Source organism: Miniopterus natalensis, chromosome 4 (genome assembly GCF_054644295.1).
Source record: "Miniopterus natalensis isolate mMinNat1 chromosome 4, mMinNat1.hap1, whole genome shotgun sequence".
NCBI lineage: Eukaryota > Metazoa > Chordata > Mammalia > Chiroptera > Miniopteridae > Miniopterus > Miniopterus natalensis.
Genome location: NC_142084.1, coordinates 42,644,901 through 42,671,712, shown reverse-complemented (window position 1 = coordinate 42,671,712; position 26,812 = coordinate 42,644,901). Strand labels below are relative to the sequence as shown.

Genomic DNA, 26,812 nt, shown 5'->3' with positions numbered 1-26,812 from the left:
GCTTTCTGATCAAAGGGAGAGAGTTTACAATTCAAATACGGTCACACAAAGAGCCACTGACCTTCGGAACGGTGGGAATCCACAGAGAAGTATGTACGTGATCACGCCCGCTGCCCAGATGTCCACCTTCAGGCCATAGCTGGGGGAACAAGGTGGGTGGAAGGGGGAGAAATAACAATATTACCCCCAGAACACTCCATTACCAGGGTACCTGCCTTTGTGAGAAAAAAGCGTATTTTCGGTGTCAAACTGTTCATTTCATGAATAGGAATTAATTTGGACAACGGCATCTGCTTCTCTCTCCCTCCTCATTACAATCTTGGGGGCTACTGCCATGTTCCCAAGACCAGCCTTGGGACAAAAGTCCAGGCCAGGGCTTTTAGAAACACAAACTTAAGCTCCTGAGATCAAAGCTACGGTGCAGGTCACAGTCTCTCCCTCCCGCCACCTTCCCAGTCACGTGAACACACAGCAGTAGGAGCAAAATGTACCTTTCCCCAGAGGTAAGGCACTAACCCAGACCACCAGCAGTCTCACCCGGTTTCAGCGATGATTTCTGGGGCCACGTAAGTGGGAGTGCCACAGACTGTGTACAAGGGGCCTTCCACCACAGTGGCCAGCCCAAAGTCCCCCAGCTTCAAAGACTTGGTTCCATCGGGATATTCACACACCTGGAACAGAAACCAGCCGATAATCAGAAGCTGTTTTTTGACTCAGTGATTCCAAGGTTAGGCGGAAATGACGCCGATACACTGACCAATAAACTCAAAAGAAATCTCTCCTTGTGATAGTAACACTGTGATTTATCTTTGATGCTTTATAGCTCCAATTTTGCTCTTGAGAGATGTTTGCATGGTTGCGTGGAATTTGAAAAGGACATTTTCTACCTCTGTCAAAAAGTGCCTTACCTAGGAGTTTACTGAACACGTATGGTGTGCATGCTCACACAGCGGTTAGGGATGCGGGCCTGACGTGGCCTGAGAGGTCTCTAAGCCTGGAAGCAGGACACTGACCTGCACATGCTTGCAGGGAGTGAGGCACCTGAAAGTCTCAGAAACAGTGTTTATTAAGTGCCACTAAAGCACTAAGTGTTCCCAAGAGAACTGCACGTTTCATTTACAAAATAATATTAGGACTTGTTCTCTGGAGAGTCAGTGATGAATATAAATATTACATGAGAGGAAACCTTGGAAATTTAGACAAAAAATGAACTTTGGAATCAGCCTTGAACGTGAATAACAAACCACTCCCCTCATTTTCTGGCTGTGTGACCTTTGAAAGTGACTCACCCTCTCTGAGCACATTTCCTCATCTGTGAAATGGGATGATATGGGGTTGATGTGAAGACGAAATGAGACCGAGCTCAGATCGGAGCTCCATGAAAGTTCCTTCCCTCTCCTGGAAGGTCTGGCTGGTTGGGTCAGACAATCATATTGGAAAAGGTCTAACAATGTTACTGAGATGTCAAGGTTTTTGCTTAAATTGAAGCAACCTTTCTAGATAGTATTTCAGCAACGTGTACACTTCTTACCATCATTTATAACCTTTGATCCAGTAAATCTACTTCTAAGAACCAACCCTGAGGGAACAGAGATGGACTCAAAGGTTATATACAAGGACAGCAATCTCAGAATTTATGTTTTTAAAAACTGGAAGCAACGTAAGTTATGGTATATCCCTGGGATAAAATATTACAGTCACTAATCAGCACATTTCAAAAAATATTAGTCATATGGACACATTCACCATATTACATAAAATAAAAAGGACTAGTCAACATTTTATATACATAACATAATACACCAAAATGTTTAGTTTATCTCTGGGTGTTAACACTGAGGATTCTCCCTTTTTCTTTCTTTTTTTTAAAAAAAAATGTTTTTATTTATTTCAGAGAGAGGGGGGAGAGAGAGAGAGAGAGAGAGACAAACATCAATGATGAGAGAAAGTCATTGATCGGCCGCCTCCCGCACACCCTCACTGGGGATCCAGCCCGCAACCCGGGCACGTGCCCTGACCGGGAATCGAACCCCGATCTCCTGGATCCTAGGTCGATACTCAACCGCTGAGCCACAGCGGCCGGGCTCCCTTTTTCTTTTCAGCATTTTCCAATGAACATGTATTGGTTCCATAATTAGGACAATTTTTATATATAAGCACATTTTCCTTATGGGACAAAAGTCTGGAAGCTACCTGAGAGCATCATATAGGTTTGGCTGCAACCTGTAACCTGCTTGTTGATTTGTCTCCTGGATGTCTATTTTGAAAATGCTGAATTTCAGAGTAACCGCGGAGACCTAGTCTGTACCCATGCAACGCCTTTCTCTACTTTTATACTTTAAGCTTATAGTTTGCTTTCCCTCATATTTTACTATGAACTAACCAGATTTTTCACCTAAATTACTTCTTATGAGAGGAGGTGAAAAATTTAGAAAATTATGTTTTTTCAAGATAAGCACGTTAACAACATCATCCATTAGTCTGATACTTAAAGAGGGAAATGATCTATATAGCCATCAATAAAAAACATCAGGGACCTCGGGGCGCCCACATATTAATGATCCCCAATCTTTACAGGCATTTCAAAAAGGGTGGCCCTTTGCATGTGACGCGCTCATGAGTTTGAGAAGGACTGTTTTTCACCCCATTTTGATAGCTGCCTCCATGTTTATGTGCTAAATACACATGCCCAGTGCACAACTTTATGACGGTCAAGTTTCACAGGGGTGACCGAGAGGACTTGGAGTCCCTCGCAGATATTCATCATTCTGAGTCAGCCGACCCAGCAGGACCATACTCAAAGCTACTAATGATTTAGCCCCAAGCAACAGAAACCAGGCGCTCAGCCCCGCTGCCGTCTTCGGACGCCTCTCCATCCATTATGTCTAATGTAAACACGGCGCGAACACTCCGATGCAGGAAATTACTGTTAGAATTTATGACGCATTTACCGAAACCCAGACTTCAGAAAGAAATGCCCAGCGTCATTGCAGTGATAAGAACATTATAAGCAACATTATAATTCTAAATGTATCATGAGAGTTAAAAAGCAAAGTTTTATTAATGTCATTGTTATTTTGTTTTTATAACTTTAAAATACACTCATTTAGGTACCTTTTTGAAAAATAGTGTTTATTTTAGACATTCAATTTAGGGATGCCTAGGGGCATTTAAGGGTTGTTGTCAGACCCTCAGAAGTCCCAGAAGTACCGTTTTTCACACCCCCTATAAGGAATTCACAGTCAGATGCAGGAGCAGAAATAGAAGGGGACTGAACAGTCCATAATCGCTGAGTTATGTCTGAGCAAGTGGTGCTTCTTGGCCAAACATCAAAAGGGAAGTGTCATCGGGGGCAGACAAGCCTGAAATAATAATATTTTACCCGAGTTGTCTCTCCCTGATGCTAGACACAGAGGCAAGTATGTGAAAGACAACTTGAGTACATTTCAAATCTCAGCTGGAGACTCTCTTCAAAGCGGGAAAGATATGTGACTATCAATCTATATATATGCACACACACATTTACGACACTGCTTTAAGAGACTGATTCCGACACACGCACACACGTGGTATTGCTTTAAGAGAGTGATTTTGAGAAAGAGGTAAGTGCATAGGGGCCCCAGGCCTTCTGTTCTGGCAGAAAATTTGGTTTTCCCCAGTAACTGACATTCTCGCAGGACTTTGGAGATTTCAATATTCTCCAAAGTGGGGGGCTGTCGTCACCCCACTGGGCCACTGGGAAGAGAACTGTTGCCTCCATTTCACAGATGAGAAAACTGAGGCACAGAGGACTCTAGTTACCAGTGGATAGCCCAGTGAGAATTATTCCAAACCACACCACTGCCATCCCAGGCAGGGTCCTGGGAAAGCAAGTCTCTTGGGAAAGCAAGTCATGGACCTGGCAGGGCCCCGACGGCAGCCGCACACGCGTGTGGATCCGGATCCGGAGTTGATTCACACAGTCCCGGCTGAGCCGCCTGTGAAAAGCTGCTCTCAGAATGCAAAAATAAAAAATGTGAGGAATGCAGATCCCACAGACACAGCGAATGCTGCACGTTCTCTAAATAAAACGTCCACGCGATGATTTAGAAGGACTTCGAATGTGAGAAGCCAGCCCGCCCCTCGTCCCCCGTCCCCGGAACTCCTGGAAGCGGAATTTATCACTGGTCCCTCACAGTTAACTCTGACAGGGCACCGCAAGCCGTAACTCACGGTGGTAACGGCCACCGCTGTGCACCCTGACACGGCGACCCACGCAGCTCCAATGGCAGGGTTTAAATTATGGGCCTGCTACCAGAGAAGGGATGCAAATCAGATGTCCGAAGGCTCTGGTGTGAAACGCTGGGTTTGGTTCTAGAGCAGGAAGCGGCTGACAGTCTGTGTATTCACTTTCAGTGCCTAATGGCACTTTCCCACCCTCGGCCAGCACCCAGCTGCCGACTAAATCTAGAATCTGCTCAGTGGTTTGTCTGGGTTTTCAATGGCAGACAGGTATTTTACATAGATATTTGCAGCTAAGGGTGTCCGGAGGCTGAACCGACGGCCCTGCTATTTCACGCATCAGCTTCATCCAGAGATCAGTTCTGTCACCTTTTGCCTTCGGCTCCCATCTGGGTAGCACAAGGGAGCTAGTGCAGGTGGAGCAGGGAGGACATGCAGCTGGGCCGGGCTACACAGACGAGGAGCTTGATTCCAATGTCCTGGTGACATTCTGGGGCACACGGTGTGGAAGATGTCACTTCCCATTACAGTATCTTCCCCTGATGTATAGCAAGCTTCCAGACTGTACCTCAGGGGTGGGGAACGTCCGGCCTGCGGGCCGTATACCGCCCACGAAATCACTTGGTCTGGCTCTGCCAAGGCAACCACAGGCGGGACTCAAAAGTCAATAAATCTAGGAGCTTTTTTTATAGCTAATTTTTAAGTTAATAGTTTTGTATGGCCTGCAACTGATGTCATAAATATCCAAATGGCCCTTGGCAGAAAAAAGGTTCCCCAACCCTGCTATACGTGCATTAAAAATTGTGAGTAGAAAAGAGGAGAAGCGGGAGGTGAGAGTGGACTCGGTGAGCTGGGAATGGACACCATGGTTTGCAGGAAAGTTCACTAATGTCTCAGGCAGCTTCCTGCAGGGCCTCAGAGCTGCAGTTTGGGCTGGCTCCACAGTGGTCAATGGTTCTTGGGGACCTGTGGCTCCTTTATCCACAGAGAACATGACTGCAGCACTGGGGTAAGGGGGGCCTGCACAGCTGGGAGACATCAAGGCGGTGTCCTCACACCACAGCATCTGTGTCTGGCCACACTAGGGGAGAGTCCAGTCACCTCTGCTTGCGGAGCCCTTGGGCAAGCGGAGGCAGACGGTGGAGGAGCTCGGGCCTGCCAGACACTGCAAGGCCATCGGGTGAGGGTCCTGTTTGGAGGAGAGAGCCCCATATCCTCACTTCCATCTGAGGCAGAGTTTGCAACTTGGTCTGCATTCTTCCTTCAAGATCCTAAAACTGAATCCGTACTACCTTCGATTTTACAGAGCAGGGATATTTATTTTCCTAATAGGAACATACAGAAATGAAACAGTTCCCTCCAGGCAGAAAACAATAAGAAAAAAACCTAACATACTTTCAAATGGGTGCTCAGAGATCACCAAATGGTGTTACCAAAAGGGGAAAACAGATAGTGTGGATGGGCAGGAAGCCCCCAGCATGGCCTCAAAGCCCGTCCATCAATGCACATTCCTTCCAATGATTATTTGGGTGGTGCAGGCGTGACATGGCTGTAAAGACTTGTGCTCATGTGCCAGCAGCTCGCTAGCCGAGTGACCTTCAGCAGTCAATCTCCAAACATCTCCTCCACATCTACTCTTCAAGGCACTGGGGATACTAAGATAACTGAGACACAAACCTTTGTCCCCCGTGGTACTTATGATCTAGAGTAGGAGACAGACAAGTAGACGGTAAAATCGGCACACCGTGGCAAGTACAGCAGAAACCAGAGGTGGCCACACCTGACTCTACCCCAGACGTGCCTTTGGCTCCAACTCACAAGACCAATGTGTTTGTGACACTGCTGGGAGACAGGGCAGTGCAAACAGAGACCCATATGGACATGAGCAGATGAGGCATAAGGCTGCCGATAAAGTCAAGTCTTAACTACAGGGTACAGGGAAACCTGCGCTGGGATTAACATGATATGGAACATGATATGAGGTAACCTCATTTCCCAAACAGTAATGATGACGACAGCTCGGCCCTGAAAGGCAGAAGGAGCTACACCAACTGTCTTGTGCATGTTTGGGGGGGACGGTGCAGGCCCAACTCTCCAATCAGCTTCTCCAAAATTCCTTTACAATGTAGATACAAGAATGGGTCCAATCAGCAAGCTCTGTTTAGTTACTAAGCCCACCAAGAAGATGTGTTATATGCGGCTTGAAGGTGACAGCCACCTGGCTGGACGGGTGGGGAAGGGTTGGTAACAGAGAGGGGCTGGAAAGGTAAATTGGGCCCAGATTACGAAGCACTTTGAGAGCCGCAGGACAAGATTTCCTTCTGTGGAGCAGTGGGGCAAATGAGACTTTCCAGCAAGAAAAATGAGCACCGCTGGGTCTCGATTTCTGTATCTGTAAAGCTGAGCTAATGGACCAGATGTCCCAAGTTCTGCCCAGCACATAAGTGAGCCCTCATGTTCTCATTCTGTCTCCAATTTATTCTTCAGACTGCTCTGCCTCAAAATAATTTTCATGCTCACCTTTCTTCAGTCAGCACCGTCAACAAAACGTAAGTGCAAAAACATTTCCTAACGTCTGGTAAACAATATTAACGCAGAAATGCAGATCAATTGAAGAAATTCATTAATATTTTGCAGCCACTGATGTGCGTCAGACTGATTTTCGATATTTAGAGTCTCTGGGTCCCTTACTGCAGGACTGGCACAGACCCTAAAATGTCACTTTGCACGTAATCATGGTCATTTTAAAGGAAGAGAGGCATGAGGTGGAACAGGAGAAGCAGAGGTGACGTACCAAGAGGTTCTCCGGCTTGATGTCCCTGTGCACGATGCTGAGGCTGTGCAGGTACCTGAGGGCGTTGGCCAGGTTGTAAACCATGGCGCTGCCGTCTCGCTCGGTGTACTTGGTTGAAGAGGTAATTGCATCAAAGAGGTCTCCACCCTAAGGGACGCAGAAGAACATACCAAATATCAACAGTGGCAATCCCATGAAGGTAACCAAGAAGGTTCATCAGCCTGGAGTAGATGAAAGAAAGAAAAGCTGCCCGGCCAGTGTGGCTCAGTGGTTGAGCATCGACCTATGAACCTGGGGTCATGGTTCAATTCCTGGCCAGGGTGCGTCCCCCAGTAGGGGGCGAGGGGGAGGCAGTCGATCATTGAGGTTTCTATCTCTCCCTCTCCCTTCCTCTTTCTGAAATCAATTAAAAAAAACATTAAAAAATTAAAATTAAAAAATGCCACTAAAATGAATGATTATAACATTTCAAAGTAGCAAAACACTTTTCTGATTAGGACCTTCAAGAATACAGTTAAGGCCCAGCCGGGCGTGGCTCAGCGGTTGAGCATCGACCTAGGATCCAGGCGATCAGGGTTCAATTCCCAGTCAGGGCACATGCCCGGGTTGCGGGCTCGATCAATGACTCATCATTGATGTTTCTATCTCTCTCTCTCTCCCTCGTCTTTCCTCTCTCTGAAATCAATAAAGATATATTTAAATAAATAAATAGATAAATAAATAAATAAAACTAAGTAGTCTTCTAAAAAAAAAAAGAATACAGTTAAGTCTTGGGATTTGGCGCCAATGAAATCTCTTGGGATCCCTCCCCCTCTTACTTTGACCAGTTCCATCACCAGGAAGAGCTCGGTGGCCGTTTCCATCTCCTCCACCAGCATGATGATGTTTGGATGCTTCACTTGGCGCAGGATGGACACTTCATTCTCAATCAGGTGTTCCTGTCAAACGGAGGGTTTAGAGAGGTGGGTCAGGCGGCTCGGGACCCTGTGCCCTGTCCCTGCGTCCTGGAGAACCTCACAGTCCGTAGAGCTGATGCTGAAGGAGGCGGCTCCCTTGGTGCAGAGACAACCAAACCCGGCCTCGCTGGTTCCCACAGGGGCAGGACGAGCCAGTGGGACATCCCATTGTCACTAACCAAAAGAAACAGGCATCCTTCAAAACACCCCTCAGCAGGGCTCAGTGGGGCCCTCCTGTCTCCTCATGGCCTCCAACACCCTCGGAGGCTGTGATGCTATAAAGTGCAGGCACCCGGCACCGTGCTCTGAACTTCAGCTCGAACCACGTTTTAATTTGTTTGCTCTGAAACAAACACTGGGCATGGAAGGACACGTGGCATGCTTGTGGCACAGGACTTGGGCATTAAACATTTCATTCACCAGAGGACGTTCCTGATCATCCTGTATTTCAGAAATCGGGAAACATACAGTACCACGGGGACCGCGACTCTCATGTTAACTCTGCTTGCTTCTCCTCTGAAAATACCACCCGATTATCAGTCCTGGTGCGTCATGCCATTGGGACCAGCACTGTAGCAAAATGTTTACTTGCAGCATTAAGGAGTTATTTTCCGTACACCGGCCACAAGTCCTGAACAACTGTAGCTCTATTGTATCATGAGACGTGAAAACCTCTCAAGAATGTCACATCCGTGGATCCGCATTAACTGCAATAATAAACTATTTTGAATTTAGGGTCCACTCTGTAAAATTAATGAACTGCCCTCTGACACATTCTAGAGACATCATTTGCCACCTAAACACTCCCATATGTATATACCTGTGTGTGTGTGTGTGTGTGTGTGTGTGTGTGTGTCCCTTATATGCCCCTTTGCCTCTGCTATCATGAATTTCAGAATTAAATTCAGCGTTCCACTGCAGTGGGAACATGATTATCTTATCTCTAGCTCAGGATACTATTTATGGTGGTTCCTCTCTTATCTTCATGCATCCACATGTACCTGCGTTTTTACTGTAAGCCATCTCAAATGCTTTTTGACAATAGTTGGAAGTATACACAATAACATTAAATAACAAGCAGAGAAATCTGTTGCAAGTTCCTGCACAGGGTGGGCTGTGTTTCTTGAGCGTTGAATGCACTGTACTTGTCCAAGTAGTCACTCAACAAACGCTGGCAAAGGACAGTGCACTGCTAATCAGAGGTAGGGGGGAGGGAAGAACCAACACTGACCAGGAATCTGGTCACTATGTGTCCATCGCTGTGCAGGGTACTTGTGTAACATCCTAACACTTCATCCTTAGGACAGCGCTTGGAGGCAGAGTAAAAATCTACGGTTTCTGACATCCAAGGCCACATTTTTTGTGCTGCACATCACCTTTCAAAGGGGCCTGCTTTGGTAAAAATCAAGGCGGAATTTTCCACAATGGGCCAGCCCCTCGAGGCCACAGAGACTCACCCCACAACTGCATGATTACTTCCAAGCCTCTGCATCCTCTGTGCCCAGCACTGAAGAGCAGAGAGAGCTCTACTTTTGTGAGCATGTAAAGGTGAGCAAACGAACTTATTTCACTCTCTCTGAAGCCAGGACCACAGTAGTCACTACAACGGTAGAAAAAGAGGCCTTTTGTGAAAAAGCTAAATGGATGCGTCACTTCAGTTCTCCCTCCTCCCCTTTTCTGCCAAAGTTGGAAGAGTCTGTAAATCTGCATGTTTGTGATGCTAATTTAGAGTGACGTCTGTAAAATAATCCCCATCCCCAGGACCTCACAACTCTCTCAAATTGGAGCTAAAATAAGATGTCTACCACCTAAGGAGACTACACCTCCCCAAAGTTATCTTTTCCAATAAAAGGCACAACATAGAGTCTTCTGGGATGCACTGGAGAACTTGCCCCGGGACCACCAGCAGTGTTACATTTCAAATAGTGCGGGAGTCTTTTCTCTGCAATTACTTATCATCTCAGCTCGCTATATCCTGCGGGACAGCGGCTAGTATTCTAGGCGCACAGCAAAGTCACTGGGGTGTGGGAGCTGTTAGCCTTTGTCCCCAACCTCCGACTGCGCCTGCCGGAGGAGCTGTCGGTGAGGGAACCACCCACTTTTTAAACTAATCACCATCAGAAGCAAAACAAAAGCAATGCAATGAAAACCTTTACAAATGTTATCTTCCCATTTCTCACTCAACCCATGGGTAATTTTCACTTCTAATTCGTAAAAGTACTCTCTGGATTACGTTTTACAGGAAAATATGTCTAAACACACTATGAACACTACTTTCGTCTTGAACTGCACTGGACTTAACTTTGCTCCAACGTCGACCATTATTTATGTTAAGTGATTCATGGTTCTGACTCCAAATAATTTACATATGAATCATTTCCTGGCTGTGTTCCGAGGTTCTGCTTGAGAGTAAATGACAAAGAAAACTGCTAACCTGGCAAGGGATACAGCCTTATCTTTGGCCCCGGTGGTTTTTAACTACAAAAAATAAGGGAGATAGAGACAGATAGAGAGACAAACGGAGGGGGAGCAGCCAGAGGGAAGAGGGGAAGGAGGGAGATTAGGGGACAAACAACTCTCCCAAACCAAACCAATCATCCCGTCTCCACACTTCCCAGCCCCATAAAACAGCCCTTTCCTCCCGCGTCCTGTCTCACTGCCTGAGCCTGGCTGCGCAGAGCAGACGGGACTCCCCCCGACCCACCCTCCCTCATCCTCTGGTAGGGCCCAGGCATCACCAACCCCGCCAGGCCCACCTTCTCAACAGCCTCTGAGTCCATCGACTCACTTCTAACCCTATTGCAATCTCTCACCAAGACCTCCTAGGCATTTGCATGGGTAGTTTCTCTGTCTGGAACATTCTTTCCCCGCTTCGTGGTGCATTCCTGTTTATTCCTCAGGACCAGATTCAATCTCGCCTCCTCTAATAGCCTCCCCTGTGCAACCGTGGCTGGGATCGGTGTGCCTCTTATTTGCTCTCATCGCCCTCTGTGCCTGTGCCCATCCCAGCTCTCATCTGGCTGTCCTGGAGATCTTTATTTATCTTGCTCTCCAGTAACTGGCCTAGTCAGTCCTAACGTGCTTGACTGAATGAGTGCACACATCATGCCTTGCTCCTGACTAGCACTGGCTTTACCGTTGGTATTGCTGTTGCCTCCTGAGTACAGCTGAGGATAATACAGTCAAGAGATAAAACTTATCACCATCTGTGATTTCGGTGGTAGACTGAATGGTCACACAAAGATAGCAAGTCCCTGGAACTTATAAATGTTGCCTTAGTTGGAAAAAGGTCTCACAGATGTGATTACAGATTCTGCAAGAGATAACTCTGGATTAGCTGGGTGACATCACAGCTGTCCTTAGGAGATAAGATTTCCCACACAGAAGAGGAAAAATAAACACACGGGAGAGGAAGTGACATGAAGATAAGAGACAGAGGTTGGAGTGATGTGGCCAGAAGCCAAGGACACCACCAGCTACCAGAAGCTGTTTAGTCAGAGGCGAGGAGGAGATTCTCCCCAGGGCCTCCAGAGGCGTGTGTACTGCAGACTTCTGGCCTCCAGAACTGTGAGAGAATAAATTTCTGTTGTGGTAAGCCACCAAGTTCGTGGTAATTTATTCCAACATCCTTAGGAAACTACTAAAACATTCATTGGGATTTATGTTCTGTCTGGGCTCCTAACACGTGGATAATGAAAGCAAAGCTGTGGAAAGAGAAGGGGGACCACTTCTAAGCACCATATCAGAAAGCTCAGAGCTTCAGATACTACAGAAATTCAATAAATATTCACTTAGAATGAATGCTATTTAGCATATTAGATATGGGTGAATTCTTAAATTTACAAACACCATGGCCTTCTCAACAGCCTCCATAAATCTGGCCCAAGGTAGATCTTGCAAGTCCCCTACTTAGAAGAACATGCTCTCTGTGCTTGGGGTCCTTGCTCGGACTGTGGCCCCCTGCAGGTGCTCCTTTCATCGCTTCCTATTAAAATCCTGCCCACTGCTGGAAGTCCAGCACAGATGCTTCTTGCTCTATGGAGTCTTCACTGATTGCCTACTTCTCTCTCATATGCTTCACCCCAAACTCCCATAACACTCTTTGCAGAACTGGTATTAATTTATATGCTAAAATAACCTATTCCTAGCACAGTATCTTGCACACATGTCAAACTTTAGGTAAATGAGTAATTTTACCTAACAATGCTCATGTGTATTATAGAAAAGCAAACAGAAGAGCAGAGAGGTTAAGCTACCCCCCCCCCCAGGTTCTTATTACACAAACAAATGAATAAATTTAACCTGGAGAGGGAGTCTGACAGATTGGCCAAGGTGCAGGCTAAGTAGCCAATTAGCCCAAAATTCCTATCACTGCTCTGCCTCTGTGTGACTTGTGGGAAGCCATCTAACCGGAATCTCTTTTTTCAAAAAAAAAAATATTTTTTATTGCCTTCAAAGAGAGAGGAAGGGAGATGGAGAGAGACATAGAAACATCAGCGATGAGAGTGACTGATTGGCTGCCTTCTGCACGCCCCCCGGTGGGGATCGAGCCCGCAACCCGGGAATGTGCCCTGACCAAGAATCAAACCTCGATGTCCTGGGTCCTAGGTCGATGCTCAACAGCTGAGCCACATCAGCCGGGCTCTGCCTCTTTATCTGTAAAACTGGTACATCTGCTTTGTAAGTCATTAAAAGTACTGTGCAAAGTCCCTATATGCCCAAGCCTGGAGAGAGAATACATTTTAATAAAGGGCAGGTATTATTTCCAGCATTATTAATTTTCTGTGTACAACCCACAGAGCAGATGTGACCAACAGTACCCAGAATAGTGGCTGAATGCCTCCCCCTAAACTTTGTTGTTTTTTTAAAAAAATTCTCTATACTTTTTTCTAAAAATAAAATAGGGAAATCACCTTATTTAGAACAAATCAAGTTTTGAAATTATCACTTCATATAGTCAATGTGGAAATACTTGTTCAAAAAAAAAGTTAGAATAAGAAATAAGTACATGATCATGAATTATAAAAAGAGAATGCTGTTCTGTAACCAGGGAAAATGAGACTCAGTGTTTGAAGGGACCTCTTCCTTTGCCTCAGCGATTAGTGCACCAGAGACTAAATCTTTTGCAGAGATAGATCTTTTTTTCAACTACAAAAACAGCTGCTTAAATTTTAATCAGGTAAACAATATCCCTACCACAGCAATTATTATTATTATTTCTTACTTTTTTGAAAAAAATAAAACAGTTGCTTAGAACTTGGCTTCCAAAATCATGACACATCCTTCTTAGGCCACACAATACCAGATAAAAAGAGCAACACTTACACAGGGGAAAAGGCTTACAGTTGGAAAGTTTAAGGCTATTGTTAGAACAATAAGTAAAAGCACACAGAATTAAAGAAAATTTAGAAAAACCTCAGTTATTCAAAGGAAAGAGGGGCATGTTGCACAGTCTCTGTATCGTCAGCTGTCACAGTGTAGTAAAAAAAAAAAAAAAAAGCAAATGACAAATTTGCCTCTTGGATTTTCCATTCTAGGGTTCTGAAAAGATTTTTCTAAAACTTTCCTGTAATATTTTAAGTTTTCTGTTAAAAATACACAAACTTGTAAATGTCTAATGAAGAACAGTTTAAGAGTTCCGTAAATATAAAATTAGTACTTTCACATAAAATCTCCCTAATTATAAACTCTCAATTCCTCAGGCATATTAACAATGTTAACAGTTAACATGTTATATTCTTATTATATACTGGTACTTTTCTATATTTTCCACACTTTAATTCAATTAATCCTCACAATAATCTTGTTTCAGGTATTATTAATAGTACTACTTTAGAGAGACGAACAGAGGTGTTAAGTAATTTTTGCAAGGTCACAGAGTACAAAGAGACAGAGGAAGGATTAAACTTTGTACAAGGGCCCTGGCTGGTGTGGTTCAGTTGGTTGGGCATCGCCCCGTGCATAATTCCTCATGCTCGGGTTGTGGGCTCAATCCCTGGTAGGGGGGCATGCAGGAGGCAGCCGACTGATGTTAGGCTCTCACATCGATGTTTCTCTCCCCTTCCTCCCTTCCCCTCTCTCTAAAAACCAATAAACTATTTTAAGAAAACTTTATACAATGTGGCTCTATAGCCACATTGTTCAACAAAATTATAATTAGGATCCATATATGTAAATCTAAATTTTCTAATAGTCACATTAAAAGTATATAAAGCAGGTAAAACTAATATTACTTATTATTTAACCCAATATATCAAAAATGTTATCATTTCAACATGTAATCAAATATAAAAGATATTAATGAGGAATCTTACATTCCTTTTTTATTACTAAGTCTTCAAATCTGTTGTGCATTTTATACTTACAGTATATTTCAATTCAGACTAGCCACATCTCAGTAGCTACATGTGGCTAGTACTCTGGAGTTGGAGTGAGGTCTAGAGCCTGCTCTCTTAGCTGCTAGGCGTCTAGAAAGGAATCTAAAAAGGCCTTTGTCAGTGCTACAGAATCTCTCTCTCGCCAAACAGTTAAAATACCAGTACTCCAGCAGCATTCCCAGCCCCAGCTTGAGAGGGGAACAGAAGAAAAAAATTCATCTGGGTGGGTAGACATATCTTCATGGTGTTTCTGCACAGCTTTTGTTACAAACTATCTTTTCAAGGATGTCTGTAGAGCAAACACCCTTGGAACACGGAGACAGGGTCTCCCTCAGGGACAGAGGGCAGATTTGTTTCCTGGCCATAATAAAAATAATGTTCTCCTCTGGGACAAAGGTTGGTCAGGTTTACTAGCCGCCCTCACAAGACTAGGGGTGTCCTAAGCCTGGGGATCCTCTGCTGTGACACAAGCCCACTGTGTGCACAGCATCTGGCTGGGCCCCTCCGCATCACCTCCTGTGGGACCTGGGAGTGAGGGGAACCAATGCAAATGTGGGGCTCATGCTACCCGCTGAGCCACAAGTAATAAAGTTTTCTTTTGTCTCTGATCCGAGAAGCTTGTGCCTCCTGCCAGCATCTATAAAGCAGGAAGGCTAACTTTTTAGTTTGAAAGGGGGGTAAAGTCTCAGACTCCTCACAGCTCTTGACACCCCTTTTGTGCGTTGCTGGGTTTTACTTGGAAATATGCATCTCCCAGAGAAGAGAACGTATATTTTTTTGACAGTGAGAACCAAGATCAAATCAATTTACTGTTTTAAGATTCAGGATTCTGCAAAATGGCAGGGGGGGTGGTGGGAAGCTTGATCATGTTTTCCCCACTGTTATCAGAGATTCATTCCTGTTACGGTCGTGTCAAATCCCCACTTAAATGCATTCAGCACAGTAAACATCTTACCAAGGGGTTTCAGTTTCTTTTACAGAGCAGTTGTGTATACTGTACCTTTCCACAGCATTTGGCTTTGTCTATAATCTTCAGGGCAAACTCCTTTCCGGTGGACCTATGAAGAATCAGAGGAAGGCCATTTAAAGACGTGAGTCAAAGATACCACTATCATCCCTGACTTCCTCACAGCACAGACTCGGGAGGAAGGGCTGTTTCCTCCTCTGCACGCCAGAGAAAATGCTGATTGGGCTCAGGGAGACAGGTGCCCCCAAAAAGAAAAACAATCCAAAACCACACTGTCAGTCCCCTTTTATAAATATTAATAATTACATCATTATTAAGTAACTTACATATTAAAAGTACTTAATCTTTGTTCTATCAGACATGGACAAAAACCTGTTTTTCCCATACTTAAATCTCAAGGTAGTTCTCTTAGGAGGCAGAATAAAATTAGGAAAAGTGAATCAAAGTAACTGAAAATTTCCTATTATCAATATGTCTTTACATTAATCTATTAGTCACTAATTAGTCCATAATTCAAAACTGAAAAGTCCCTAGACTTTCAATATCTGTTTCTTAGCCCACAATCCTTCTGGTGCCATGTCATCCACACCTTTAAATGCTGGCTTCTGGTACCAGAGAGATCATTTACTTGGACACAAAACTCCTGATGTTGTTATTTAACATTTAATCACCTTTCGCATATTTTAATTTGAACATACCGAAAAATATCTTTGAGTATAGGAAAACAGTTCCACAAAAAACACTGCAGTACTCTTGGAATATATTTCTTCTCTCGAGTGCAGTCACTTTTGTCGGTGGTCAGAGTACACACTGGTGAGGCCACCATGGAAAATAACCTTTATTTAAATTGCTTCCCTGTACCATAACCAACCCCTGCCTCAGATTTCTAACGAGTCTTTGGAAGTCATATTTTCAATGCTTAATTTGTTACTTGGGCGGTAATCTGTGAATCAGAGCTAAGTAAAAGGCTTAGAGGACAGGGAGCTACTTGGTGCACCAATATAAAGACCAGTGAAGACTCACTGGAGATGTAGCAGAATAGAAAAGCTGTAGTTACTTGAGCTTCCTGGAAAATTCCCCACAAACAGTAAAAGCTACCACTTAGAACAGGCAAGGAAGCAGCATATAAACACAAAGACTCTAGTCTGAGTCTTTTCCGGTTTCAATATTGTTTACAAAAGGCCTGGAATTTTTAAAAGAATGGATTTCTTACCAATTGAGCATTTAAGACCTTAAAATAAAGCTAGACAAACAAAAATATAATTTTAATACAGGCAAAAGTCTAAGATGCTGTTCTTGAGTGGAGTCAGAGCTCATGTATCCTGAACTACTGGTATATGAAATTAAGTATTAACTGACAGGGTTATTGTGGATATTACATGAGTTACTATACTGAGAACAGTGCCTGGTACAGGAAAACGCTATAGGAGATTTTAAAAAAATACATCTAATTCTCTCCCATTTTTCTCTGTTCTTGAATGAGACCTGACATATTGCTCAGTCCAAATACAAAGCAGGTTTATACTCTATCTGCATACTTATGTTTTTCCCTGTCAAACTGCTTGTGGGCCTGCAAAACAGCTAGTGCCAAGTGCAGACTCTTTCAGAAGCCTTTAGTCCATTCAGGTAAGAATAAACTCCAAGGAGAAATGCACGTGTAGGGGGAAGAATGACTACCCTCACCATCCACTCACCTGTCCATGCACTCTTTGACGACTGCAAAATTGCCATCACCAATAACCTTTCCAATTTTGTATTTCTCGAGAAGAGTCGACGATTCAGAGCACCTGTTTCCATTCACGCCTACCAAAAAGGATAATGCAAAGTCGAAAGAACACATCAACATTTCATCTTGATTCCTACATACTTGTCAAATAATAAATTGCAATGTATTTATTTCTGAATCTACAGTAAAACCAAGGAAAGTCTTTGAGCATATTGTCTGAATAGAACACCTGAATCACCAATTTTCTTTTGACTCGACTAGTTGGGATCAGAAACCAATGTAATCAATAAATATAGAAAATCCCTGAAATATCAGCTAAAATAAGTGATTAGCTTTGGGTAGAAGTCTAGCTAAAACTTAAACTTTTTTTTGTCAAAGTTGAGAAAGAAGAAGGGGAGGACGCTGGGATTTGATCTTAGAAATTTTCTCAAGATTTCTCCTCAAGATTTTCTAGTAATCTAGCCAGCTAGGATGCCTTGTTAAAGCTAATTCCTGGCTCAGAGAAAGACAAATACCATATGATCTAACTTATAGGTGGAATCTAATGAACAAAATAAACGTACAGACAAAACAGAAACAGAGGTATGGATACATGGAACAGACTGACAGCTGCCAGAGGGGAGGGGGGAAGAGAGGGACTGGATGAAAGAAGGTGAAGGGATTCACCGAAAGTCATATATAAATAACACACAGACACAGCCAACAGTGTGGTGAAAGCAGAGGGAAAGGGGGCTGGGGCTAGGCGAAGGTGGGCCAAGTGGGGGGCAATGGGGACCGAAAGAGACTTTGCTTGGGGGGATGGGCACACCATGCAGTGTACAGACGATGTCTTACTGAGTTGTACACTTGAAACCTGTATGGTTTTGTGAGCCAATGTCACCCCAATAAATCAATTTTATATACATACACACACACACACACACACACACACACACACACACACACACACACAGGGTATCCCATAAAATGTATACACACTGTAACAGCTGGTAGCTCAATTGATGTTTCTTTCTTTTCATTTGACCCATTGGAATTTATAATTATTTAAAGTGTGTATACATTTTTTTTGGAACACCCTGTATTTTTTTTTTTAAGCTAATTTCTGGCTCAAAGTCTTCTCAGAAAGGTGATGGTAGTGGTGGGTGGGGATCAGGAGGAGGAAGTGGTTAAGATCAATTACTTTTTACAATATATCTCCAGGACCCAGTATATTGCAGACATAATATAAAGAAAATCTATAAGGAAAAATAAAGGAAACTAAAGTCAAAAAATGAAATTAGAATAGCTTAATTAACAACCACTAAGGCCAATTTAGTGACATGACCATATCCCTGTTTAGGAAGGTAATTTAGCACAAGTGGATTTGGGATGGCCACCGAGTTCACATGGATGACTTCCTTATAAAAGTAACCATCAGATTGAGAACTACCTTCGGGACTCAGGCAACGATCAAGTTCAGGTCCACCATTTATATTGGAAGAAGATCTGCCATGTGCAGAAATCTGCTGAAAGAAGAGAATGGCCATTATTTATCAGGAAGACTTTACAAATCTTTAGCTAGCCAATCCTTAGATAACAGAAAATGCTAATAGAATGTAAAAATACAGTGATACAGAAATAGACGAAGCATTGCCTTTCTTTCCATCTCACCTCTCTCCCTACACACATCACATTCATGCATTTTTTCCTTAGAGATGATATTTTCTATTAGGATTAGACATCAGGAAAATTGACAGTGTGTTACTCTCTTTGATATTGTTTGTTTGTTTTTTACCTCAGTGAAATAAAGGAGATTTATATGGCATTGGAGCTCTACAGGGTACTCATGGAGTGGCAAAATAAGTCTTAGAACCACAGATTATTCCAAGTCAGCAGTGAATCCCCAGGTCTCCCAGCCACTCCTGTGGCTGATCCTAGGGAGCCCCTGCTAAGGGCAAACCCTTCTGAGAACTCCAGCCCCGTGCCCCAGACTGCATCACCTTCCACACCCTCTTGTGAATTCAGGATCCCGTGTGCAGGGTCTGTAAAGACGGCTCAACCCTCGCCTTCACAGGCCCTAAAGTAGCAGGAATCCCTCTTGAGCACTGTAAGGATTTTCATTACCAGGAACCAGAGGGAAATAAAAGATAAAACTAAAAAGTACTTTCCAACTTAACAAAAAGCTGAAGCTCCCATTCTAACACAGAAATATCTCTAGTTCTTAGGTAAACTGAAAACCTCACATATGAATATTATTCATATTAAGTTTATTATACTGCAGGCTTACAGAATTCTTTTCTTAATCCCCAAGGGCTCTTACACACTTTTGAACTCAAACGTTTCCCTTTGATCTTTAAATTTCTCTCCTCTCCTTCTCTGTCTCTGTTCCTCTCTCTGTCTCTCTCAATAACTCCTTTCAGGAGCTTACAGGGTCACAGGACCTATGAAATCTTGAGAAGCACCTTTGACATTTTTGTACTGGTTCGCTTACACACTTGCTTCTATGGCCAAACTATCCTGGTAGCTGCAGCTCCCACATGCAGCACCGTGTCTGGTACACACAGTACTTAACTCACACTTGCTACAAGAAAACATAAATGACACAGGGCAGGGACCGCCCTTCCCAGAGTGCTCACTAGCTGGAGACACTGAGTCTCCTCTCCTCGGGGCGAGGTGGACGGCTTCATGGCAGCTGTCTGGTTCAAAACTCAGGACAGCCCAATACCTATAAAACACCCCTTCAACAGGATCACCCACAAGTTCTTCTGGAATAAAGTACGAGGCTCGAGAACAAGAGACATGTAAAACCGGGGCTGTCTTTTCAGACCCCATGCAACTAACTGCACCTGCGTGGGCAATAAAACCAGAAGCAGCGCGTCCTGTTAGGAAGCCCGAGGCCTGGAAAGGAACGCCGAGACACCCGAGCCAGCTCGGGTCCGCGTGGCAAACGCCCCTCACAGGGTTCTGTTTTCTTCCCTCTGCCACGCCGGGCGGCTGCGTGGGAAGGCGGGTGTGGGCGGGCCCTTGCTGGCCACCCCTAACCTGATGGCAGTGCCGCACTCGGCTCAACACCTGACGCCTCAGGAGTCCATCATTTTGCTTCCTCACGATACAAGGTAATTGGTCGACAACGGAAGTTTTTCAAAATTTAGCATTTTCGTTTGTTTTGTTGTTTTATTGTTTTTGTTGCCACTGAAACACTAGGCAGCTCCAAGATGAGCAGGAGTCTATGCTAGAATGTTTAGAAGCTAGACTGTTCAAAACCAAGGCCCAGAAGGGGGATGCAAAGGGAACGGATGCAAAGCCCACCACGTTCTCCGCGGCTCCGCCACACAGCTCCCACCTCATCACTGCCCCCCCCCCCCCCACGCTTCTCTCAGCAGCTGTCAAAGGCTCCTTAGCCTCACCCGTTCCACGCATTGCTGCCAGGGAAACTTCCACGGGATGGTTCTGGTATGAACCCCAGGATCCAAAAACCTCAGTGGGTCTTCGTTATCAAGAGAATAACCCCCCAATCTTCAGCGTGGCATTCAGGTCATGATGTCCCCATACCTGCCTGTCCGATTTGTTTCCACTACTTTTTCTCCATATATTTTATACTTAGATTAACCCAATCTCCTCTTTTTTTGAAAAGCTGCTTAAGCTTTCTAAGTCTTATTTTTTCCTCTGAACGTAAGGGACAGTAGCAGCACCTAGCTCAAAGATCTGCTAAAGAATTAAAATTAGCTCATAATGTAAAATCATTTAGCACAGTCACTGACATGAAACACTAACTCAATATTAGTTATTAGTGCCTTTCCTTAAAACGTCTATCACACACAGAGCCTTAAAACGAATGACTGGGAACTGCTTTTACTTATTTAAAGAAGGGTTGTTGCTTTTTAAAAATACGTCTTTATTGATTTCAGAGAGAGGGAGAGAGAGATAGAAACATCAGTGATGAGAGAGTCATTGATCAGCTGCCTCTTGCATGCTCCCAACTGGGGATCGAGCCTGAAACCCGGGTGTGTGTCCTGACCGAGAATCGAACCGCAGTCTCCTGGGTCCTAGGTCAATGCTCAACTGCTGAGCCAAGCCAACCAGGCTGGGAACTGCTTTTAAATTGTTGAATGTGCAATGGCTAGAACAGACCTTTTGCTAAATAATTCATTCCAAGTCTGTTCCTCTTCCAATCCAACCCTTCCTAGACTGAAAATTGTCTGACAAGGGAAAAAGAGATCCAAATCAAATTCATATCAGCCAAATTCTAGATAGACTAAAAATGAGAGAAATGTCAAATGTCATCTTTTTGAAAGTTGTGCCTCCAAAGATACATGGAGACACTCCCTTTGACAGCTGCTTGGCCTGGGTTCCAGGGGTGAAGGGGGCGGACTGTCAGTGCCCAGAAACAGCAGTGAACAGTGACCAGCTTACCTCCAAGTCTAAATCTCACCACCAAGAATGGGGCAGCCCCATGCTCAGGCCATAGCTGGCCGGTCAGGCCTGAGCTCTGGGGAGGAACCATCTCCCAACCCTTAGAGCCAAAGGGAAGTGTGCAATATGCAGGCCCTGCACCCCCTGCAGAGACACCTGCCTTGTCCCAGGCCTGCTTGCTTACTTCTCCTGGAAGCAGGTAACGTTCTTCTAATAAGTCTTTTTGTTTTTGTTCTTAAATATGTCTTTATTGATTTCAGAGAGAGGAAGGGGGGGAAAGGGGGGAAAGGGGGGAAAGGGGGAGAGAGGGAGAGAGAGGAAGAGGAAGATGGGGAGAGGGAGGGGGGAAAAGGAGAGGCAGAGAGAGAGAGGGAAAGGGAGAGGGGGAGAGGGAGAGAGGGCGGGGGGCGGGGAGAGAGAGGCAGAAATATCAATGATGAGAGTCATTGATTGGCTGCCTCCTGCACACCCCCTCACTGGGGATTGAGCCCACAACCCGGGCATGTGCCCTGACCAGGAATCGAATCATGATCTCCAGGATCATAGGTCAATGCTCAATCGATAAGCCACACCGGCTGGGCATAAGTCCCTTTCTTGAGCTAATCTGAGTAAGCTTTAGTTCACTGCAAGCAGATGCATTCTATCTGTCCTAAGGGCTCTCTAAGAAGGAAGTCTTGAAGGGGCTAAAATGCAGGCATTTTTACCTCCCTGTGCATTTTCCCATGGATGGATGACCCCCTCAGAGTATTTGAGCTCCTTTACCCCACTGCGACTTACCCCATGTTCATTTGGTTTAGACCCCACTCCTACCTGTTCTGATTCCCGGTACAGCCCAGCAGAGACACACCTGGTTTAAGTTGGAATTTAGAGGCAGCAAAGAGCAGAGAAAGAGACCAGGAGATAGAGCAGGTGGTAGAAGCTGGTTCTCTGGCAACTAAAAGAGGGTGGCAACTGGGCTGCAGAGTGAGCCTCAGAGGAGGGGGTGGCCTCACAGAGAGGGTGAGACTGTTGGGTCAAGGGAAAGCCAACTTTCGTGTGTACCTGACAAAGGTTTCAGGAAATCACCGGGAAATGTGGCTTTCTTGGCCAATAATGGCAAAAAGAACACTTTTCAAAGTTCTCAAATGGAATGATTTTTTAAAATCATTTAAAAATAGAGTTAACAGGAGTCACATATAATTACTTATCCAAATATGTTCCTTTATTTGAAAATAAAGCGTTCACGAAGAAAATGAAAATATGGAAAACTAAGGGGAATCATTTTATTCCAACCCAGCTGACTAGTCAGTAACATGATCAGACACAGGGGCAGTTTTCCTTTCCTCTCTCAGCAACAACCCATGTTGGGTTTTTAGAGGCTACAAAGCGGAAGGGACATGCTCACTGCTGCCCAGAAGTTTGCAATCTCATGAAGAGGCTCATGTGTGCACTTAAAACCCTTCCAGAAAAACCTCTACATCCCACGCTGTGGTTCCTACAGCTGAGGGTCTGAGAGTGCGCTGTTTTGCGAAGGCACAAACCTGCCCTTGCAACACCTGCACCCCACCGCCAGGGATTAAGTTCACTTGACCTCCCAGGAGTGAAGCTCTGTGATCCAGGGTCCAAGAAAAGCTGGGTATTCACCAAGATCCCTGATGCAAGCAAAGTGTCCACTGTGAGCTCGAAAGCAGAGCATTCCCAGTGTCCCGAGAGACAGGCAGACAAAGAGCCATGAAAACCCAGGGGACAACACTATGCCTGCAAAATTTCTCCCTGTTTCCCAGGCACAATTTATGTATTTCCCTGTCTCTCGTAAGAGAATTATCCCCTTATTGAAGCAAGGATTGAATTAGCTCCAGAGTGATTCAAATAGGGCATTCCTGATGAAAGCTGTCCCATCTCTATTGTCTAACTAAGAACTGTTATTAAAATCTCTTAAAATGCTAATGCGCTTTCATGCTTCCATCAGCAACTCCGATGCTGAGACGGCACAAAGGAAGCGCCTGGACGCTGCCCGCGGGGGAGGTCCTCCACAACACGCACAAGCGGGTGACAGCGTCTGGGCTCTTTCAAGGCAGCTTCCATAATTACCAACCAGTTCAAAGAGCTGTGATTGTGCTTCGGGGTGGGAGGAGAGGGGGACCTATTTCCTGACGAGGTCCTGATTGGCCCAGGAGGGAAGGTGATGAAAAGACTGTGGAGATATTGGGGAGCGTGTTCCCTGTGACCTGCACCGCGGCCCTACCCACTTCCTCCTCTGGCAGGAGCAGCTCCATTTTTATGAGTAAGCAAGGAAGGGAAATGCACAAGAATCCGCCTCTGCTAAGAACTTTTTCAAAGAAGACTTAAAACAGAGCAGAAAAAGCTATAAAGTGTTCTCAACTGCCAGCATCATTTAAAAAGGCATTCATGGCTGAGTGAGTCCATTTGATAAGAAGTCACATTCCAGCTTTCTGCATTTTTAGTCAGCAAGTTGAGTCAGTGTCCTACATTAAATCTCTTTGATAAGTGGATTATTACAATTTCTATAAAACTTAAAATTTAAAGAGAAATGGTAAGGACTAAATTAAAAATGTGAGGGTTTGTTCCGAAATAGGCGAGTCTTTTTTTTAAAGAAAAAAAAGTAGCAAAGATGGCTCTATCAATGCATTATAGCATGTTACTATTGACTTTTGAGGATAATGTTGGACACTATTTTGGTTTTTCATGGAAGAAAGAACTTGAACAGAATCTAGGAGATATTCATGTGTAGTAAGTTGACTTTCTTGAATGCATCTTGGAAAATAGCACTATGATTTCATTTTTAAAAATATATATATATTTTTGTTGACTTTTAGAGAGAGGAAGGGAGAGGGAGAGAGAAGTATCGATGTGAGAGCAAAACACTGATCTGCTGCCTCCTGTACACCCCCTACCAGGGATCAAGCTCACAACCTGGGCATGTGCCCTGACCGGGAACTGAACCGGCAACCTTTCAGTGCAGGGGATGATACTGAACCAACTGAGCCACACGGGCCAGAGCTACGATTCCATTTTTAAGTGGCCTACTGTAGGGGTCAGACGCAATTTCCTAAATGGCCAGAGAGGAATACTTTAGCCTTTGTAGGTCATATGGTCTCTGTCACAACTACCCAACTCTGCTGTTGTAACATGAAAGCAGCCACAGGCCATAGGTAAACAAACAAGCATGGCTGTGTTCCAATGAAACTTTATTTAGAAAAACAGGGAAGGGGCCAAATTTGGTCATAGGCAAACCTCTGGTCTACAAGAACTTTCCTGGGCAAACTTTCCCTCCAACATAATACTTTAAAGCTCTAGAACAGAACCACCCTCAGGGTATTGCTGATGCTATAAAGCAGAGGCTCTCAGTCCTTGGCTGTACATTAGGAAAGGCTGTACATACTGGAAAGATTTGGAACATTCTATTTCAGGCTGTACCCCAGATTAAAGAATTCTTCGGTGTAGGGCCCAGGCATCGGTATTTTTTAAAGCTCCACAGAAGATAACGTGCAGCCAAGGCTGAGAACCTCTGTGGAGGAAGTTGTTGGCAGCAAGTGTAATGAATTGTTCAGCTACTTTAAATTCTGTCACTCATCCAATAACCTAATCATTGCAAGTCACCTATAGCCAAAGAACAACCTTCCCTTTGTAAGAAAAGGGAAGACAACACTCATTACAATTTATGGAATGCCCACTCTGTGCCAAGTCCTGAAATGAGTACTTTATGTCTTATGAATTATTATCACGGATTTATGAAGAAACCGAAGCGCAGGGAGGTTATATAACTCGCCCAAACACCACAGCAAATGAATCTAAACCCAGGTTTGACTCCAGAGCCCGGGGGCTATTTGGCTGCTCTCACACTATCCCTCCCTCTAAGAACAGGAGGAGAAGTCTTTCAAGGCTATTAAATTAACCGAGGGATGTCACCCAGTAGCAGATTCACTGCTCAAATTCTTCATTGTGGTGTATATAGTTCTGTGATCTGAACATGCTTTCAGATCACAAAACTATAGTCACATTCCTGTAAATTTATCACATAATATACAAATTGATAATTCACGGCCTTTCCTCACATAAAGAGAGCTTAAGAATTTTTTTTTTTTAAAGACTTCTGAAGTGTGCTTTTTTTTTTTTAGATCAGTATACTAGATATTACTCACAAGTGGATTTTGCTTCATTATTTTTGTGGTTTAAAAATATATATATCAGAAACATCGATTCCATTCTTTAGAAAGGAAATCCAGTGTCAATTACTACAAATGCTGAATTAGGCATGCATTTAAAAACAAAAAGTTTTATCACTTTTATATTAGAATTTGGGACAATTTACTCTGAAATACTTAGTATTAGTAGTGAGATATGTGAATAATTCATCTGAATTAGCACCTAGGGGTCGGTGACATACAAAGAATTCTTATCTGTAGCCGTACCTTAGACTTGGATTCATTTGGTTAAGTTAGTGGCCTGAGATTTGTGATTGGTTAATAGCGGTGAGCAGTGATTAACAGAACCCCTCCCTGTGTACGTACAGATTTAAGATAGCAGCCAGCTCAACAGTCTAAAAAATGGGTTATGTGGAAGTGGCTGACCTATGCCTTTCTTTTCCCTGAGTATCGCTGCCACCTCAGTTGACTACAGGGCCTCTCAAAACCAGCACAGAATCTCAGCACATCCCTGTAAGCGAGCTTTTCAGGCAAAGTGTTGGCTTATTGGATTTTAAGCAACAGACAGTTGGTACAGAGGTACAGCCGAGTCTACCTGCTGAAAATGTCTACATGCTTTCACTGTGAGGTATCATCGATTCTTAGGTGCTAACTAAGGTCCCTTTAGTTCCAGCTATGGAGGCCACCAGTGAGGGTCACTGGTGCAGAACAGTTCACTACAGTGAGCTCTAAGTCTTAACTCTTAACTCTGTCCAATGATCTCTAATGCACTGCCTAGAAGCATTTTTTGGTACTATCACTTTTATGAATATGGGGGCATTTAAGATGAAAGAGCATGGCTTATATTCAAATAAAGTTTTTACAATTGATTCTGTTTACACACTGATCTGCTTAGCAAGAGCTCCCTCCATTCCCACAAAGGAGTGTTTCAGCCTGGTTGAGTCATTTACCGACCAAATGCCTCCATTTACTGAGCAACTGCAATGTGCAAACCACTGTCCTCAACCAGAGTCTGAGATTCATTACGATGATTTATTTTGTTAGGGCACTGAAGTCTTGGAAGCTGCTTAGGCCCTCTTTTGTTTTTTGATTCTGTCGATAAGATCAATTACATTCAAAGATGAAGTTACCGCCCAACCTTTCTGGGGTAATAAAAAGGATCTAAAAGTAGTCAGTCTCTTAGTACCTATGATTATTAACCGGTTTCAAATACCAAAGAAAAGCCAAAGCTCCA

At 44.1% G+C, this 26,812-nt stretch overlaps 1 protein-coding gene across 1 annotated transcript in view; it reads right to left on the bottom strand.

The window, feature by feature from the left end:
• DCLK2 (doublecortin like kinase 2) overlaps positions 1–26,812 on the bottom strand; it is a gene marked incomplete at its 3' end in the record, with an annotated part of 130,988 nt that overhangs the window by 12,727 nt on the left and 91,449 nt on the right. The window contains exons 6-12 of the mRNA XM_087816507.1: positions 18,471–18,546; positions 17,010–17,118; positions 15,349–15,406; positions 7,834–7,953; positions 7,016–7,162; positions 538–671; positions 62–139 (exon numbers count right to left, since the gene is read on the bottom strand). Coding sequence (XP_087672633.1) covers positions 62–139; positions 538–671; positions 7,016–7,162; positions 7,834–7,953; positions 15,349–15,406; positions 17,010–17,118; positions 18,471–18,546 — 722 coding nt within the window. The remainder of the gene's footprint in view (positions 1–61; positions 140–537; positions 672–7,015; positions 7,163–7,833; positions 7,954–15,348; positions 15,407–17,009; positions 17,119–18,470; positions 18,547–26,812) is intronic.